This window comes from Scheffersomyces stipitis, chromosome 5, assembly GCF_000209165.1.
Source record: "Scheffersomyces stipitis CBS 6054 chromosome 5, complete sequence".
NCBI classification, from domain to species: domain Eukaryota; kingdom Fungi; phylum Ascomycota; class Pichiomycetes; order Serinales; family Debaryomycetaceae; genus Scheffersomyces; species Scheffersomyces stipitis.
The window spans coordinates 1295245-1310175 of NC_009045.1; the positions used below are offsets into that span (position 1 = coordinate 1295245).

Below are 14931 nucleotides of genomic sequence, written 5' to 3' on the forward strand. Positions count from 1 at the left end.
GTCAAGCAGACATCAAACGCATTGGACTTTCTGGACTTGATTCTGTACACGTGATACGTCTTCGAGTAACCAGCTGTTTAATTTTGCGGCCATCTGTGACAGAATCAACATTTGAATCAGTCTGATCGGATCGCGCCCCCCACGCATTTCAACTAGTGAGATTGAGCGTATAGATAGTAGCAAACATAGCTGCTAGTTGATCAATTGGCATACGCCTCTCTACATTATTGAGGCAGATAGCATTGGTATCAATATCAAACTTGGTAATCACAATTGATAGCAAGATTCAATTGTAATTATTGCTACTGGCATTCTTAGATTTTAATTTTGTTGATCCTGAATCTTGACGCTATATTTGGACCTTTCCCATTTATCACACCATCATCCATAGTTTCGACCAAACGCTGCCATGGATGCCAATGCCGGTAACGGTGTTACACCCCAGAAGCGGGCCGCCAATAATGATATCATCGACTTGGATAGTGACTACGAGGCTATTGACGATGGACAGGCCAACGGACGTAGGAAGGAAAACGACATTGTCGAAATTTCCAACGATGAGGATGATGATTTAGATGGCGACATCGACTACGACGTAGATGAGGACGATGATGAAAACGACCACATCGACAGTATCGCACACAAAGATAGTGCTGCGAAGAAGAGCATCAATGGCATTCCACCTGCTGACGATTTTGCAGCCAATGCTGCTCGCTTAATGAAGCCTATTGTCGATTATCCGGTCAAAGACGAAGCTCATTACGTGTGGGAGATCAAGGACTGGCACGGGTTAAAGGAAGAGAAGGTGAGGTCTCCTCGATTCAAATGTGGAGACTTTGAGTGGAACATCTTGTTGTTTCCCAGAGGCAACGGCAGAGACAACGCCATATCCATTTATATGGAACCACACCCTATTCCTGACGAAAATGGTGCTATCAGTGATGACTGGTATGTATGTGCCCAGTTTGGACTCGACATCTGGAACCCAGTCTATCCTCATAGTCACATTCCCAGTGGTTCTAGTCATAGATTCAACAAGAACGAGACAGATTGGGGTTTTTCGTCATTGATAGACGGGAAACAGTTGACTTCAGCAAACAATAGCAGAATCGGCAACCAGCCCCATGCCATTTTGGAAAACAACCAATTGAATATCACCGGATACGTGAAAATCATTGATGATTCGTCAACGGGAGTGTTGTGGCACTCTTTTATAGATTACGACTCGAAGAAATCGTCAGGTTTTGTAGGTTTGAACAACCAGGGAGCTACGTGCTATTTGAATTCGTTGTTGCAGAGTTACTTCACAACTCTCAACTTCAGGAAACTCGTGTACCAGATCCCCACAAATACCGCCTCGAACTCCAAGCAGTCCGTGGCACTATCATTGCAGAGGATTTTCTATTTGCTACTGTCTTCAAAGGAGCCCGTAGGTACCTTGGAATTGACTAAGTCGTTTGGATGGGACTCTTCTGATGCTTTTACCCAGCATGATGTTCAGGAGTTGAATCGTATTTTGATGGACAAGTTAGAGACAGCCATGAAGGGTTCCAAGATTGAAAACTCGTTGAATGACATCTTTGTCGGCAAGATGAAATCGTATATTAAATGTGTCCATGTTCCATACGAGTCCTCAAGAGTCGAGGACTTTTGGGATATCCAGTTGAATGTCAAGGGATTTGCCAACTTACAACAATCATTCAAGAACTATATTGAAATTGAAATGCTAGAGGGCGAGAACAAGTATCAAGCAGGCGATGAATATGGTTATCAGGATGCAAAGAAGGGAGTCGTTTTCGAATCCTTCCCTCCAGTTTTGCATTTGCAATTGAAAAGATTCGAATATGATTTCATGGTGGATGACTTGGTGAAGATTGACGATTTTTATGAATTTCCGGACAAGATAGACTTAAAACCTTACTTGGATGAAGACTTACCTGAAGAGGTCAGAAACCAGAACTGGAACTATAAATTGCATGGTGTTTTAGTGCATCAAGGAAGTATTTCCAATGGTCATTATTATGCTATGATCAAGCCTCATGCAAAGGGAGAGACTTGGTTACGATTCGACGACGACAAGGTATGGAAAGTTACACATAGCCAAGTATTCAAGGAGAACTTTGGTGCGAATGAAGTCACTTCAGAAGAGTTTTCAAAAATGTCTCGTCTTGAGCAACAGGAAAATTTGGTAAGAAGAGTAACTTCGGCTTATATGTTGGTTTATTACCGTGAATCGGAGTTGGATAGTGTACTTCCGAGCGACGAAGAAAACCTCAACGCTGTAATTCCTGAACATATTCCACGCCAAATCAAGCATGAATCCGAAGAACGTGAAAGGTTGGAGAGATTGAAGCAAGAAGCTCTATATTATACCAACGTTAAATTCATAACCACATCCACCATTAACGAGTACACAGGTTTCGATCTAGCATTGGATCCAAGAGTTCCAAAATTCTATGACGAGAACCTCCTTGGAACTCCAGCAGAACCATTGGTCTTCAAGGTGAAGAAGGATGACCGTTTCCTATCATTAAATCAGTTGGTTGGGAAGCACTTGAAGTACTTTGAGGAGGATGACGATGATGAAGTTCTTGACGATAAGCAGTTGTTCTTCAGATTGATAGCGACATGCCACAGAAAGAATAATACTAATAGGACTGACACCGAAGTTGCCGATGAACTCAAGGATGCCACGATCAATTCCGTTTATTTTAAGGCTTTCAACAGAAAACATGATGAAATGGTCTTTTACGTAGAAGAGTTGAATAAAGATATAAGGAATATTGTGCAATCGGTACCATCTACTGGTCCTATTGATCCATCTGAGTTCCAATTTAGTACTGTGTTCAATAAGTTGAAAGAAGTGGGAACGAAGCAGCTCGACTCTTTCAAATTCCATAACATATTCGACTACTCGAACCATATTTTGATTTTCGTGAAATATTTTGATCCTATTTCTCAGGAGCTTAGAGGATTGAGTCACATCGTTGTTTCTAAGGTTGAGCCAATTAGTTCGATAATCAAGCCTATAAACGAATTATTGGATTTTGATCCCAATTATCAATTAGACATGTTTGAAGAGTTATCACCAAGCAAGATTGATAAACTTGATAGAAGTTTGACATTTGAGAAGCAGGAGTTGAGCAACGGTGATATTATTACAGTTCAGCCTCATAACTCAAGCGAACTTGCTAGTGGCAAGAAATTTGAAGATGTTAGAGATTACTATAAATTTATTCTCACAAGGATGCACATTGTTGTTAAACCATTCAAGGCCGACATCGATGAAGAAGATAGTGACTTCGTAGCCGACGAAAACGAAGAGTTAAAAATTTCAGGAGAAGCAGAGGACATCACCAAAAATTCTGATGACGAAATCACGACAAAGGAAATAGAGGCTGCTAAGCAAATTAGCAAATCTTTCGAATTGTGGATTTCTACAAGTTATTCTTACCAGGACCTTGCTGAGGAAATTGCTAGAAAATTAGAAGCAGATGTCGACCCGCAGTATTTAAGGATTTTTGTTCTTAACAATCAAATGCAGAGATACCCATTAAAGTCAATCCATCAGTTATCCCTGTTCTTTCCGAAGACAGTTCCTATTAACCAAGTTGTTACATTTGAATATGAAATTTTAAATATTAAGTTGAAGGACTACGAGAACTTGAAATCAGTTAAAATTCATTGGTTGAGCAGCCTTTTGCAATATCAGGTCTTTGAATTGTTAGTACCTAGAAACGGCTTAGTCTTGGACTTGATCAATAAGTTATTGCACAAGGTAAATGTTCCTAAGAAAGATTTAAAGCACATATTGCTTTGGGCTGGAAGTAACCACAGCTATCAGGCATTGATCAGATTTGACAATCCAATTGAGCAACTACAGGATGGAATTGACTTGTATGCTGGTATTTTCCCTGCAGAAGTCGAGATCTTGACTAACCACGATATGTTTAAACGATTCGTGAACGATCCTGTTGACTTGAACGAGTTTGATAACGAGTTCCTTAAGGAAGAGTATCAACTTTCCAAGGAGTTAAGCAAAGATATGAACATGATTCCTGCGTTCCACTTCTACAAGAGCATTGGTTATCATCATGGTATTCCGTTCATCTTAGCTATCTATCCAAAAGAGAAATTCTCCCAGACAAAGGAGAGATTAAGGAGGAAATTGGGTTTAGGAATCCAAGCTTTTGAAAAGATAAGATTTTCTTTGTCTGATAGCCACGACAAAGGAGCTTATATTGACAACGAGGATGATGACTTTATTTTATTTGACGAGATTGGAAAGGCACACACTTCTATCTCATTTGGATTGGACCACCCCGATCGGTCACCACGTCGTCAAGGTCAATCCGACAAAGGGATTTCAATTAACTGAGAAATCCACAATTGCACACAAGGCTATTCATGGCGTTCAGCGTCGTTGTTCTACATTTGCTATATAGCTAGAGCTTTATCATTCTTTCATTGTTTGTCTTTTTCAATAGCAATATATGTTATAGTACATGAAGTGCCATCCGGGACTATAGTAATTTTGACTCCTTCTCTCTGATATCAGTTGAACTTAGCTTTCCAGCCCAGTTATTGTCGCTAGAGACTTCGTCTTCTCCAATCACTTTGATGACACTAACGTCAAGTGTCAGGAATCCCCTTTCTTTCCTATAGTTATTTACAAACTCGCCTCCTTTGATTGACTCATAGCTTACTACCAAGGCGTCGATATCGCGGACAAATCCAGTAGGACCACAGATATCATTGATCTCGTATATCTCATACAGAACGGAGTCGTCGATAGATACAAGCGTGAGGAAGCTGACTACACTTTGCTGTCTTACAGAATAACTTTCAAGAACTTCAGCAAACTTCTTCTTTACAAGCATGGCAGCCCCAGTTACTCCAACAATGAGTTTCTTACCAGCTAAGAAAAGTGCTACAGACAAAAGAATCTTGTGGCCATCGTGAATGTGATCAAATGTTCCTCCTACGGCTGCAACGTTGAATTGCTGTATTTTTCTTGAATTGTTGTTTGAGTGTTTTGTATCAATTGCAATTTTAGGTCCCTTAATATTGACTACGAAGGGGTGACCTGGTATCGATTGTAGTGTTTCTTCTTCTAGCTTGAAGATAGTACCCCAGTTTCTGAAAATGGTTCGAGAATTTATTTTTTGGTTATCAAACTTGTTGAATATGATATTGATTTCAAGGGAGTAGTCGTAACCCACTGAAGTGGCCGCTTTACGAGCGACATAATAGTATTTAGAAAGAATACTATTCAAGTCTTCACTATTCTCAATGTTCTTAACTATGACGAGATCTATTCTTGAAAGTCCAAAAGAGACCTTTGTTGAAAACACTTCGTTTACAAAAGTACTATAGTCATATTTATGAGGATCTGATATTACTATAACCGGGTATGCCATTCTATATTAGGGTTGATATGATACACTGGAGAAGAAATCTAAACGACTTCGAATTATGTACAGAAAAGTTCTAGTCTGATTGTGGAGGGGCAATTACGTATGTACAGGAATTTGCAACAAGGCTAATCAAGCCTAGGGCAATTTTGCATCCACAATATTAGAATATGCAGATAGAAGCTGATGGAAGATAAACAATGAAAATCAGGTAGATCAAGCTGGTAATTTGCTTTCATTTTCCTCTTCTGCAACTGCTTTTGAAATGATAGTTACTTTGTTCTTTTGTTTCGTATCAATTTGCAAGGCTCTTTGAATCTTCTTTGCTAGATTATTGTACTTGTCGATTCCGGCTTGACCCTCGATATCTAACTGGAATATTCTCTTCAAGTTCGTCATCACGATGACATCTTCAGTAGATAGTCCTTGTTTATCCTTCAAGTTATTGTATACAATTTCCATTGATTTGATGATTGGGGTTGCAAACTGAAGGTTCTCTCTAGGATCGATCAAGCTTTGAGGACGGAAGAGCAAAATTCCAGATCTAACAATCTGCTTGTGATGATTTAATGTTTGTTCCTCAGAAGTATCGATCCATGTGCTTCTATAAATTCTATCAATGATCTTGTTGTATGAGTCTAAGTAGACATTAGGAAGCAAATATTTGGAAGGAGAATGCGGGTGCAAACGCCCTTCCGCTGTTATCAAAGATTCTAAGAACCTATTCAAGTCTTCCAAGAAGAACTCCAACTGACCATTTGTGATAGATTTACGAGGTGTATTGTTTGGAATGTTCTTTTCTTTCTTTTCTAGTACCAGTATATTGTAGTTGTAGTCATTGTAATAATGTAAATCTTTGATCAAAGTAGAAAAGATAACATCTGCTGTTTTAATTCTTGGTTTCAACGAGAAAAAAGAGTTTGTGCTGTAGTTAGCCAAAGATGAAAAAATGTCAACGATTACATGGCTTGCAGTCTGTCCCTTAGTCTTGAACTGCTCACTAAGTTTGAAAATCAAATTTTCGACCGACATGATGTCAACAATATCCTCTTTGTGCTTCTGTTCAGTTTCGCATTGCTTTAGAGAGTCAATATGTGCTACGTTAGGTTCTCTCAATAGACCTCTCCGAAGTCCTTCCGTCTTGATTCTCAAAATATCTTCAGCTTGAAATTCAATTCCACCCCACTTGGACAAGATAAACCATATTGACAAATAAAATTCTTCTTTTCTTCCAAGTTTAAGTAAGCCATCCAACACATTGGAAATCAAGAACTTATTGACTCCTGCTCTCTCCCTTCTAAGTATCAGCAACTGATCATGAGAAAGCTTTCTACCAAACTTTCCTCTTGAAGTTTCATAGGCTCTATGCAATTCTAGGAGTTTTATGTCTTCAATTGGAACACGAGTAAAGTCAACCAATGGCTTTTTCTTATCGCTGAAGATAGCTCTTGTCTTATTTTTAGAAGATGGTGGAGGAGGGAAGACGACCTCTGGATTTATGATAGACTTTTGCAAGGGCTGAACAGAGGTTATGTTTTCTGGAAGTACATCAGTTGCAGATGCTTCATCTATGAGAACATTTGAGCTTTCTAAGGCAAGTTTATCAATGGCACTCTTCAATCTAAGATCTGTGTGGTATTTGAGTGATTTCAGTGGTGTAATAGGCTTAGATTCTGTGTCAATTTTAGAAACAAAATTGCACAAGTTGTCAATCTCTGGACACCATAATCGTAAATATTCCATACCCTTTTGGACGTACATGTAATGTGAACCCAGCTTAATGTCATGGCCTGTTCCGAAATGGCTGCTAATGAAACAGGAAACGAACACAGAGACAAAAGATGGATCGATATTTATCAATCTCCGTCTAGACTTTGCTCTATAGTCATCTAATATTTGTGTGTTACTTTCAACTTCTTCTCTTGTTGGTGGAACGGGAGGCGTGGCTTCCTTCAACACTTTGTCCAAAATTGCTTCAGCTGTAGATACTAATTTCCCCTGTATTTCCAAGAGTCTGAGAGTCTTTTCATTAACTGGCATTTGTTTGTTGTTTTTGATTTCTTCACTTTTATCAATTGAAAATCGTTTAACTCCATCTAAGAGGATCGTGAAGGTCTGGATATCTGCAACCAACACTGGCAATTTTGACTTGGGGTCAGGGATAATCTTGTCGAAGAAAGTCCATGCCTTTTCCTGATCTTGTTTAAAGTTCTTCACAAGAAGACTCAAGCAGGCATTGAAGTGTTGTATCGAACATCTCTTTGCAATGAATTCTTTCCTTGCCGCATGGTTATTTATCAGAGTCTCGTCTTTAGTGTATTGGCTTCTATAGCGATCAAAGATGTCCACCACCTTGTCGCAAAGTTGGTCAGAGACATCTCCCCACATGTGAGATTTGGCCAACCCATCAAAGAGGATCACATAAGTCTGTGAATTGACCGGGATGTTCCATTTCTTACGATCATTGTAGTTTTTAAAAGCTCCTTGAACATCACCTCTTTCCAACAACCACTGGAGAATAGCATTCATGCCTACAACTGCATCTTTTGGATCTACAAGCTTAGCAAGATAGACGGCACGATCAATGTTGTTGTCTCTTTCCAACAATTTTAAGATATCTGACGTGACAAGGAAAGGGTCTTTGAACTGTTGGTCGTTAGTGCCTAGCAAAGTGTACAATAGACGCTTATCTGGTGATATTTTGGCTAAAGTCTTCATATTGATCAAATTTTTGAATATGATCAATGCCTTTTCGGAGTCCGGTTTCAAGTCCAGAGGCTTGAGTTTGTGGATATCCAATATTGAGCCATCTGGTTTCTGGAATGCCTTGGAGTCATACTTCAGCTTGAGGATCAAGAGTGCCTTCTGCAAAGAATAGTTATGTCCCATTTTCAAAGAAGCTCGTGTTCGTGATAAACTCTTCTTTCTATCAAATTGCAGAGGAGACATTTTAAGAATTTGACCCGTTTCGATGAAGTAGTTCAACTTTGTCTGTAGATGAGACTTGGAAGTTGTGGAAGGTTGTTGTCTATTTGGTTGCAACGCCACGCGGTTATTTTGCAGGGCATAGTTTCGAACCAACAACCTCTGAGAGGCTCTAGTCGAGTCCAAGATGCCCGAGGCTCGTAGCATGGCAAGTTTCCGAGTTTGTAGGGAAGGTACTAATAGGTGCAAAATTAATTTTCAATACTTGAATATTTTAGATGCCCCAGAAATTCGATGAGAAGGTTGCGATTTTTCAAAATGATTTTTCGGAGACTTCGCAAAATGTAAAGTTCCAAAATGATACACTCATCTAACCCAGAAAGACTAATACAAGAGATATATTTTGACCTGAGATTAAGTTAGACTGCTCATATTAGATATGGAAATAGCGGAAGGCGGGAATTCTTCTGGCTCAACAATGGATACAAACAGAGCTCTGAAAGACAAAGTAGTTCCACCTCCAGATTCTCACTCCAAAGAAACCAATGTAGAATTTCAGAGAGAGCAATGGAAGATTCTTAAATCCACAATCCACAGCCAAATTTTCCGAGCAGATAGAAACAATATCAAAGAAGTTATCAAGGAGTTGTTCCAGGTGAATCTTATCCGAGGACAAGGCATTGTTGTAAGAGAAGTGATGAAGGCTGTTGATGATCGATATGTAGCAGTATATTCGAGTATTATTGCAGTGCTAAACCTGAAGATACCCGAAATTGGCGAGCTTCTTGTCCAACGATTAGTGCTTCAATTCAGAAAATACTATAGGGCCAACAATAAGCAATATTCTCTTGGTTCGGCACTATTCATTTGCTATTTGATCAACCAACAGGTGGTTAGTGAAATCTTGATTCTCCAGATTGTGCAATTGCTCTTGGAGAGTCCTACCGACGACGACATAGACATAGCCATAAACTGCTTGATGGTAGTTGGAAAGTATTTAAGTATAAACTCAGCGGTGGCGAACAATATGATTTACTCTCGGTTGAGAGACATTTTACATGACAATAGGAACATTAACGAGAAGAGCCGTGAAGCGATCCAGGACCTTTTTCAAATACGCAAAACAAACTTCAAACAGTATCAGATTGTAGAAAAGAAGTTAGATTTGGTGGAAAATGAAGATAAGGAGACCCATATAATAGAGCTTGGAGAGGAGATACATTCGCGAAACGAACTTAATATCTTTACAGTAGATGAAGAGTACGATGACAACGAGAAAGAATACGATGAGATACGAAAAGAGATTCTTGATGACAAAAAAGAGGAAGAGGAACTGAAGGAAGAGGAAAAAGAATCAGAAGTCGTGAAATTAGACATTGAAGACATGACCCAATCTGAACTACTACAATACCAGAAAACAGTATATTTAACAGTGATGTCTTCGCTTTCTTCAGACGAAGCAGTGCATAAGCTCTTGAAGCTTTCGTTCTCAAAGTCGAACTCCGATAAGCTCAATACGAACGAAATTCTTGCTGACATGATTGTGAAGTGTTGTTCACAGGAAAAAACTTACTCCAAGTTCTTTGGGGTTATAGGAGAGAAACTCTGTTCTAGAAATAAAACCTGGCAGTCCATCTTTGTACAATTGTTCAAGAAATACTACGAGACGATAAATCTGTTTGAAACGAATGCCTTGAGAAATATAGGTAAGTTCTTTGGCCATTTGTTCGCTTCAGACAAGTTAGCTATAGATCAAGCATGGAATGATATTAAGCTTACTGAAGAATCCACCAATGCCGCTAGTAGAATCATGCTAAAGTTCATTTTTCAAGAAATGATCGAAGAGTTGGGTACCAATGAACTCAAGGAACGACTTATTAATGACGACTACATAAGAGACAAAATTACAGGCATCTTTCCTGTTGTGGACGTGACATGGAAAGATGCTGAACATCTCCGTTTTTCAATAAACTACTTTACAGCCATTGGACTAGGAGTGCTAACTGAAGATATGAGAGACATCTTAAAGGATCTTCCTCCTCCGCCGGCTGTTGAGGAAGAAAGAGGAAGATCCAAATCTAGGGCGATGAGATCACGTAGTGAATCACGCAGCTATTCAAGAAGCGGAAGCTACTCAAGAAGCTATTCAAGAAGCTACTCCAGAAGTAGAAGCAACTCTAGAAATTCCAGAAGCTCTAGAAGTAGAAGCTACTCGAGATCTCGGTCCAGATCTCGTTCACCATCTCGTTCTCGCAGCTATTCGCGGTCTCCGTCAAGGTCCCGTAGCTACTCTAGATCCCGCTCTCGCAGCGGCTCCAGAAGCATCTCATACTCCAGATCTCCCAGCCCCGATGCCAGAAATCACTCGCGGTCACGAACTCCATCCAAAAACCGTTATCAGACCAAAAGAGCCAACTCGAGGGAGCTGTCTCATGTCCCTTACAAACGGAACAAATACTGAACCTAATTCTCTCTATACATGATAGCAACTGTAACGAATAGACACGAAAGACAAAGGCCTGTCCATGGGATTTGTAGAAACTCATTGTAACTAATATGGTGAAGACGGGCTTTGGTGATTTGGAGATTTTCACGTGAGAGGCTCGGAAATATCGTGAAGACTCACTGCTAAAAGCCACAAAAATACAGAAATTGAATCATCAACTCATCGACCTCATTATCTTTTGCAGGTTAGGATGGAAGGAACAAAACGGGTCGATCCGGAACCAAAACCGCGCACTGAAATGTACGGCAAAATGCACGTGACACGTTCATTTAATTTCTGCGCTCATAGTTAGCATCAGAGAGAGTCAATATTCCATACTTAAATGTGAAATGAATAAAAATAGAGGCTAAACAAAAAGTGGTTTTTGCTCTGGAAAAACGACGGAAAAATTCTTGAACTATTGAAGAGACACATATGGACATTTCCATAGTTTTTCTTTGGCTTTACAGCGAAAATCGAGTCACTTTTCTCTGCTCCAAATTCCTCCCACTCCACGGCTTGCCTCTACAGCCTATTGTGCACCGGATTGATGTCATGACGGAGATTTTTGCAGGTTGTCTGCACCTGCACACACTCCATCCAATGAGAGCTCATTGGTTAGCAATTATGGCATTATTGGCTGAATTTTTCAGTCTGATATAAAAGGAAGAGGAGTTGCCGAATTTCTGGCAGAAGCTTGTTTTCTTTTCAGTTTTCCTCTGCTAGCCAATTAACTTCACTACACACAAAAATGCCAGCTCCATTCGAAAAGGGTTCCGAAAAGAAGGGTGCCACCTTGTTCAAGACCAGATGTTTGCAATGTCACACCGTTGAAGAAGGTGGTCCTCACAAGGTTGGTCCTAACTTGCACGGTATCATGGGCAGAAAGTCCGGTCAAGCCGTTGGTTACTCTTACACTGACGCCAACAAGAAGAAGGGTGTCGAATGGTCCGAACAGACCATGTCTGACTACTTGGAAAACCCAAAGAAGTACATCCCAGGTACCAAGATGGCTTTCGGTGGTTTGAAGAAGCCTAAGGACAGAAACGACTTGGTCACCTACTTGGCTTCCGCCACCAAGTAAGCGGCTTCCAGCATAGAGTGAACGAAAGTGCTCGCCCAATATCTCGGTAACGAAACCACTAGTCAAAATCATGCCTTTTCGTTCAATGCACCTGTTCTGCTATAGATTTATTTCTTGTAATGCCAATGAGCTTCAATCTGGTTGAGTCTGGAGACTCGGCGAAACAGTCGGCTTGTATTTCCTATGGTCATTTCTTACTGTCTGTACATACAACATCATTCAATACATTCATATTTATTATGTTTACTAGTAACTGCAATTGCGTAGAGTAAGATAGAATTTGATATAAACTAGGCATCATAAAGTTTGTAGAGATAGCCTAAGTATCATTTATTTCCCATTGACTTCAACTATGTCCTGATGTTGGCAGCCTACATGGATCACCAGGGCTATCATTCTTGCTGGAGTGTAAGTATGTGTGGAATTTTAAGAATTTTTCACTGCGCTTTGCAGAAAGATGCACTCCGTCAAACTCGGAGTTGCAACCGCAAGTCCGATATGTACATGCCTCTACGGTGACTCTCTTATTGCCAAATACCGTCGCTAAACGTCCAAATTCTTAACTACATAGAAAGCTTTATCATCCAAAAAGTTTCAGAAGGCTTTACCCAAATGAACTACATAAACTATAAATAATAACAGAACTAAAGCTTGGAGGTTTGTTTCAAGTCCTTCACAATGTCCAAAGCAATGTGTCTGGCAAAAGCCATCGTAGTCACCATGGGATTGACACCACTGGCTGTAGGCATAACGGAGGCATCTGCAACATAGACGTTCTTGCATTCGTAGAGACGACCATGCTGGTCTAAAGCTCCCTGACTAGGTCCCTTACCAGAAATACGACATGTACTCATCTGATGGGCACTACCGTAGGCTGTAGCATAGAAGTCGAATGGAATAGATTCGAACTTCTTTCTCCACGCGACATAGTCCTTGTCCTGAAGCGTCCTCTGCTCCTTTGGCTTATCAGACTTGAACCTTGGAGACTTGAACTGAGGACCAATAATTTCTTTGGCTCCTTCTATATATAACAAATCTGCCGCTATCAAAGAAGTCTGCAAGAGAGCATTACGATCAAAGACATTAACTTCGTAGTCGATAATGATAGATCCGGGTTTCTTCGGATCGGCTCTGACGGTACCGCTTGACTTATCACGGGTGATAATCAACATAGGAGCAATCAGTTGGTATCTCAACAAGTCTTGTCTAAGGCCATCACTGCCGTTCCAAGGGTAGAAAATAGACTCTATGTAAGGTGTAGCCAACAAAGTCTCTACTTTAGCGCCATGAGCTTTGCCATCCAAATCGTCACGCTCTGTACAGACAGAAGTCATGATGGGTTTGATGAAGGGGTCACTCTTGACATCCCTGCCAAAATCTCCAAGCATAGCTGTCACGGGATGCAACTTCAAGTTGGACCCGATGTGTTTGTTTTTGAATCCTGAGTTTTGCAAAATAACAGGAGTGTTTAAAGATCCACCACTGACTACATACTTCTTGGCTCCACTGATCTTGAACTTCTTGCCGGTAACCTTGTCTTCACACAAGACTCCCACGGCCTTGCCATTTCTATGCAATAACTTCAATACGACGACCTGATCCAAGAATTGCGTGCCTTTGTTAGCAGCATCACGGAACCAGCAGTTCGCAGATCCCTGTTTGATACCAGACTTACACCCCTTATAACAGAGTCCACAGTCATGTTTTTGGTTGCCGGTGTTTTGGTGGATAGTCTTATGTTTATAGCCACACTTCTCAGCACCATCAATAACAACCTGATTGGCCAATGAATGTTCAATGCCGTCTACAGAAGCTCCCATTTTGTCGAACACGTAGTCCATACAGTTGTCATAGTCTTCAGTTGCAATCCAGTCGATTCCGAACTCGTCGTACCATTCCTTTCTCACCTTGAATGTGGTCTTCAAACATGCAGACCAGTTGACTGTCGAACCACCTCCGAAAGTAGAGCCAGCCAACACCGTGATCTGCGTGTTGGAGGATACAACCGTACCTCCATTTTCATACAAGTTTTTGTATCCTTCGTCATCGTTGAAGGACAATTCGTCGTTAGAGTAATACTTACCCTTTTCGAGAACCAACGATTTGTAGCCTTCAGAAGCAAGAGTGTGGGCAACGACACCGGCTCCGCTACCAGAACCAATGATTACTACGTCGATATCTTCCAAGACCCAGTCCTGTACCAGTGGTCTGTCCAAGATGGAGTACTTGAAAGTATCGCCTACGAGCCCGTCGTTAAGAGACTCGCTTACTTCTCTTTCAGGGAAATCTACGGCCAAGTGGTGCAATTCGCTTGAAAATCGAACAAAACAAGAAATGGTCAATGCATGCACTGATCTGTATAACTTTCTCTTGGCCAAAATGAAAGAATCTCTCCACGATTTGATCAAAGCTTCCCTCTCTTCAAGAGTCATTTCTCTGATCAACTTGGTTGTTCCAGTCAACAAAGGTGATAAGATACGGGAGTCCAACACGTTGGTCAAGATAACAAACTGTTGGGCTGTGCTGGTGGGACTCCTATTAACGACATCTTTCAAACCTTGCTTGAAAGCAGGGTTCTCAGAAGGACGTCCATACCTCAAGTATTCGTCGAGCTTTTCTTCAGGGAAATCGGCACGCAAGAACGGCTTGATGACATCAGCTCTGGTCTCGTGAATAATAGCGTCACTCAACAAGACCATCACCTCGACATGGTAATCAGTTGCGACGTCTGGGATCATAGTGAAAAACTTAAAAGCTGAAAATTTTAGAAAGCTAGTTCAACAATGTACGATTGTAACTCAATTAACTATCAAATGGACAGAAATGACCAAAGAGTAGATAGAAGAAACGTCAGAAGTAACGATACAAATAGCAAGAGTCTACTGTCGTAACTTTGAACTGCAAATATGGTTGATGCCAACTTTGATATATAGACAAATGCACATGTATATATAGCCCCGCACAATTATTCACATGCCCAAAGAGGGGGAAGTATGGGGAAGCCCAACTCTACAATTCCCAGG

At 40.6% G+C, this 14931-nt stretch overlaps 6 protein-coding genes across 6 annotated transcripts; 3 read left to right on the top strand and 3 right to left on the bottom strand. All coding sequences in view use genetic code 12, as the record gives it.

Moving 5' to 3' along the window:
* Position 1: 1 nt before the first annotated feature.
* On the top strand, positions 2-4508 carry UBP15 (Ubiquitin carboxyl-terminal hydrolase). Its single transcript, XM_001384902.1, has one exon. It carries the CDS (start codon positions 410-412, stop codon positions 4376-4378), a length of 3969 nt encoding a protein of 1322 aa, XP_001384939.2. The 5' UTR covers positions 2-409; the 3' UTR covers positions 4379-4508.
* A 15-nt stretch (positions 4509-4523) lies between these two features.
* Positions 4524-5003, bottom strand: PICST_46142 (predicted protein; the record flags this gene model as incomplete). The annotated part of the gene is made up of 1 exon (XM_001385216.1): positions 4524-5003. A coding segment is annotated over one exon (480 nt), but the record flags the coding sequence as incomplete, so codon positions are not given.
* Positions 5004-5328: 325 nt separating this feature from the next.
* On the bottom strand, positions 5329-8447 carry PICST_72260 (predicted protein). Its single transcript, XM_001385217.1, has one exon. The coding sequence runs from the start codon at positions 8361-8363 to the stop codon at positions 5631-5633; it is 2733 nt and encodes a 910-aa protein (XP_001385254.2). The 5' UTR covers positions 8364-8447; the 3' UTR covers positions 5329-5630.
* A 445-nt stretch (positions 8448-8892) lies between these two features.
* On the top strand, positions 8893-10800 carry PICST_47344 (cell cycle control protein; the record flags this gene model as incomplete). Its single annotated transcript, XM_001384903.1, has 2 exons — positions 8893-10562; positions 10686-10800. Coding segments are annotated over 2 exons (1785 nt in total), but the record flags the coding sequence as incomplete, so codon positions are not given.
* Positions 10801-11362: 562 nt separating this feature from the next.
* On the top strand, positions 11363-12156 carry CYC1 (cytochrome c). Its single transcript, XM_001384904.1, has one exon. The coding sequence runs from the start codon at positions 11576-11578 to the stop codon at positions 11906-11908; it is 333 nt and encodes a 110-aa protein (XP_001384941.1). The 5' UTR covers positions 11363-11575; the 3' UTR covers positions 11909-12156.
* Positions 12157-12552: 396 nt separating this feature from the next.
* Positions 12553-14646, bottom strand: FAO2 (long chain fatty acid oxidase; the record flags this gene model as incomplete). Its single annotated transcript, XM_001385218.1, has 1 exon — positions 12553-14646. The coding sequence occupies one exon, from the start codon at positions 14644-14646 to the stop codon at positions 12553-12555; it is 2094 nt and encodes a 697-aa protein (XP_001385255.2).
* Positions 14647-14931: the final 285 nt, after the last annotated feature.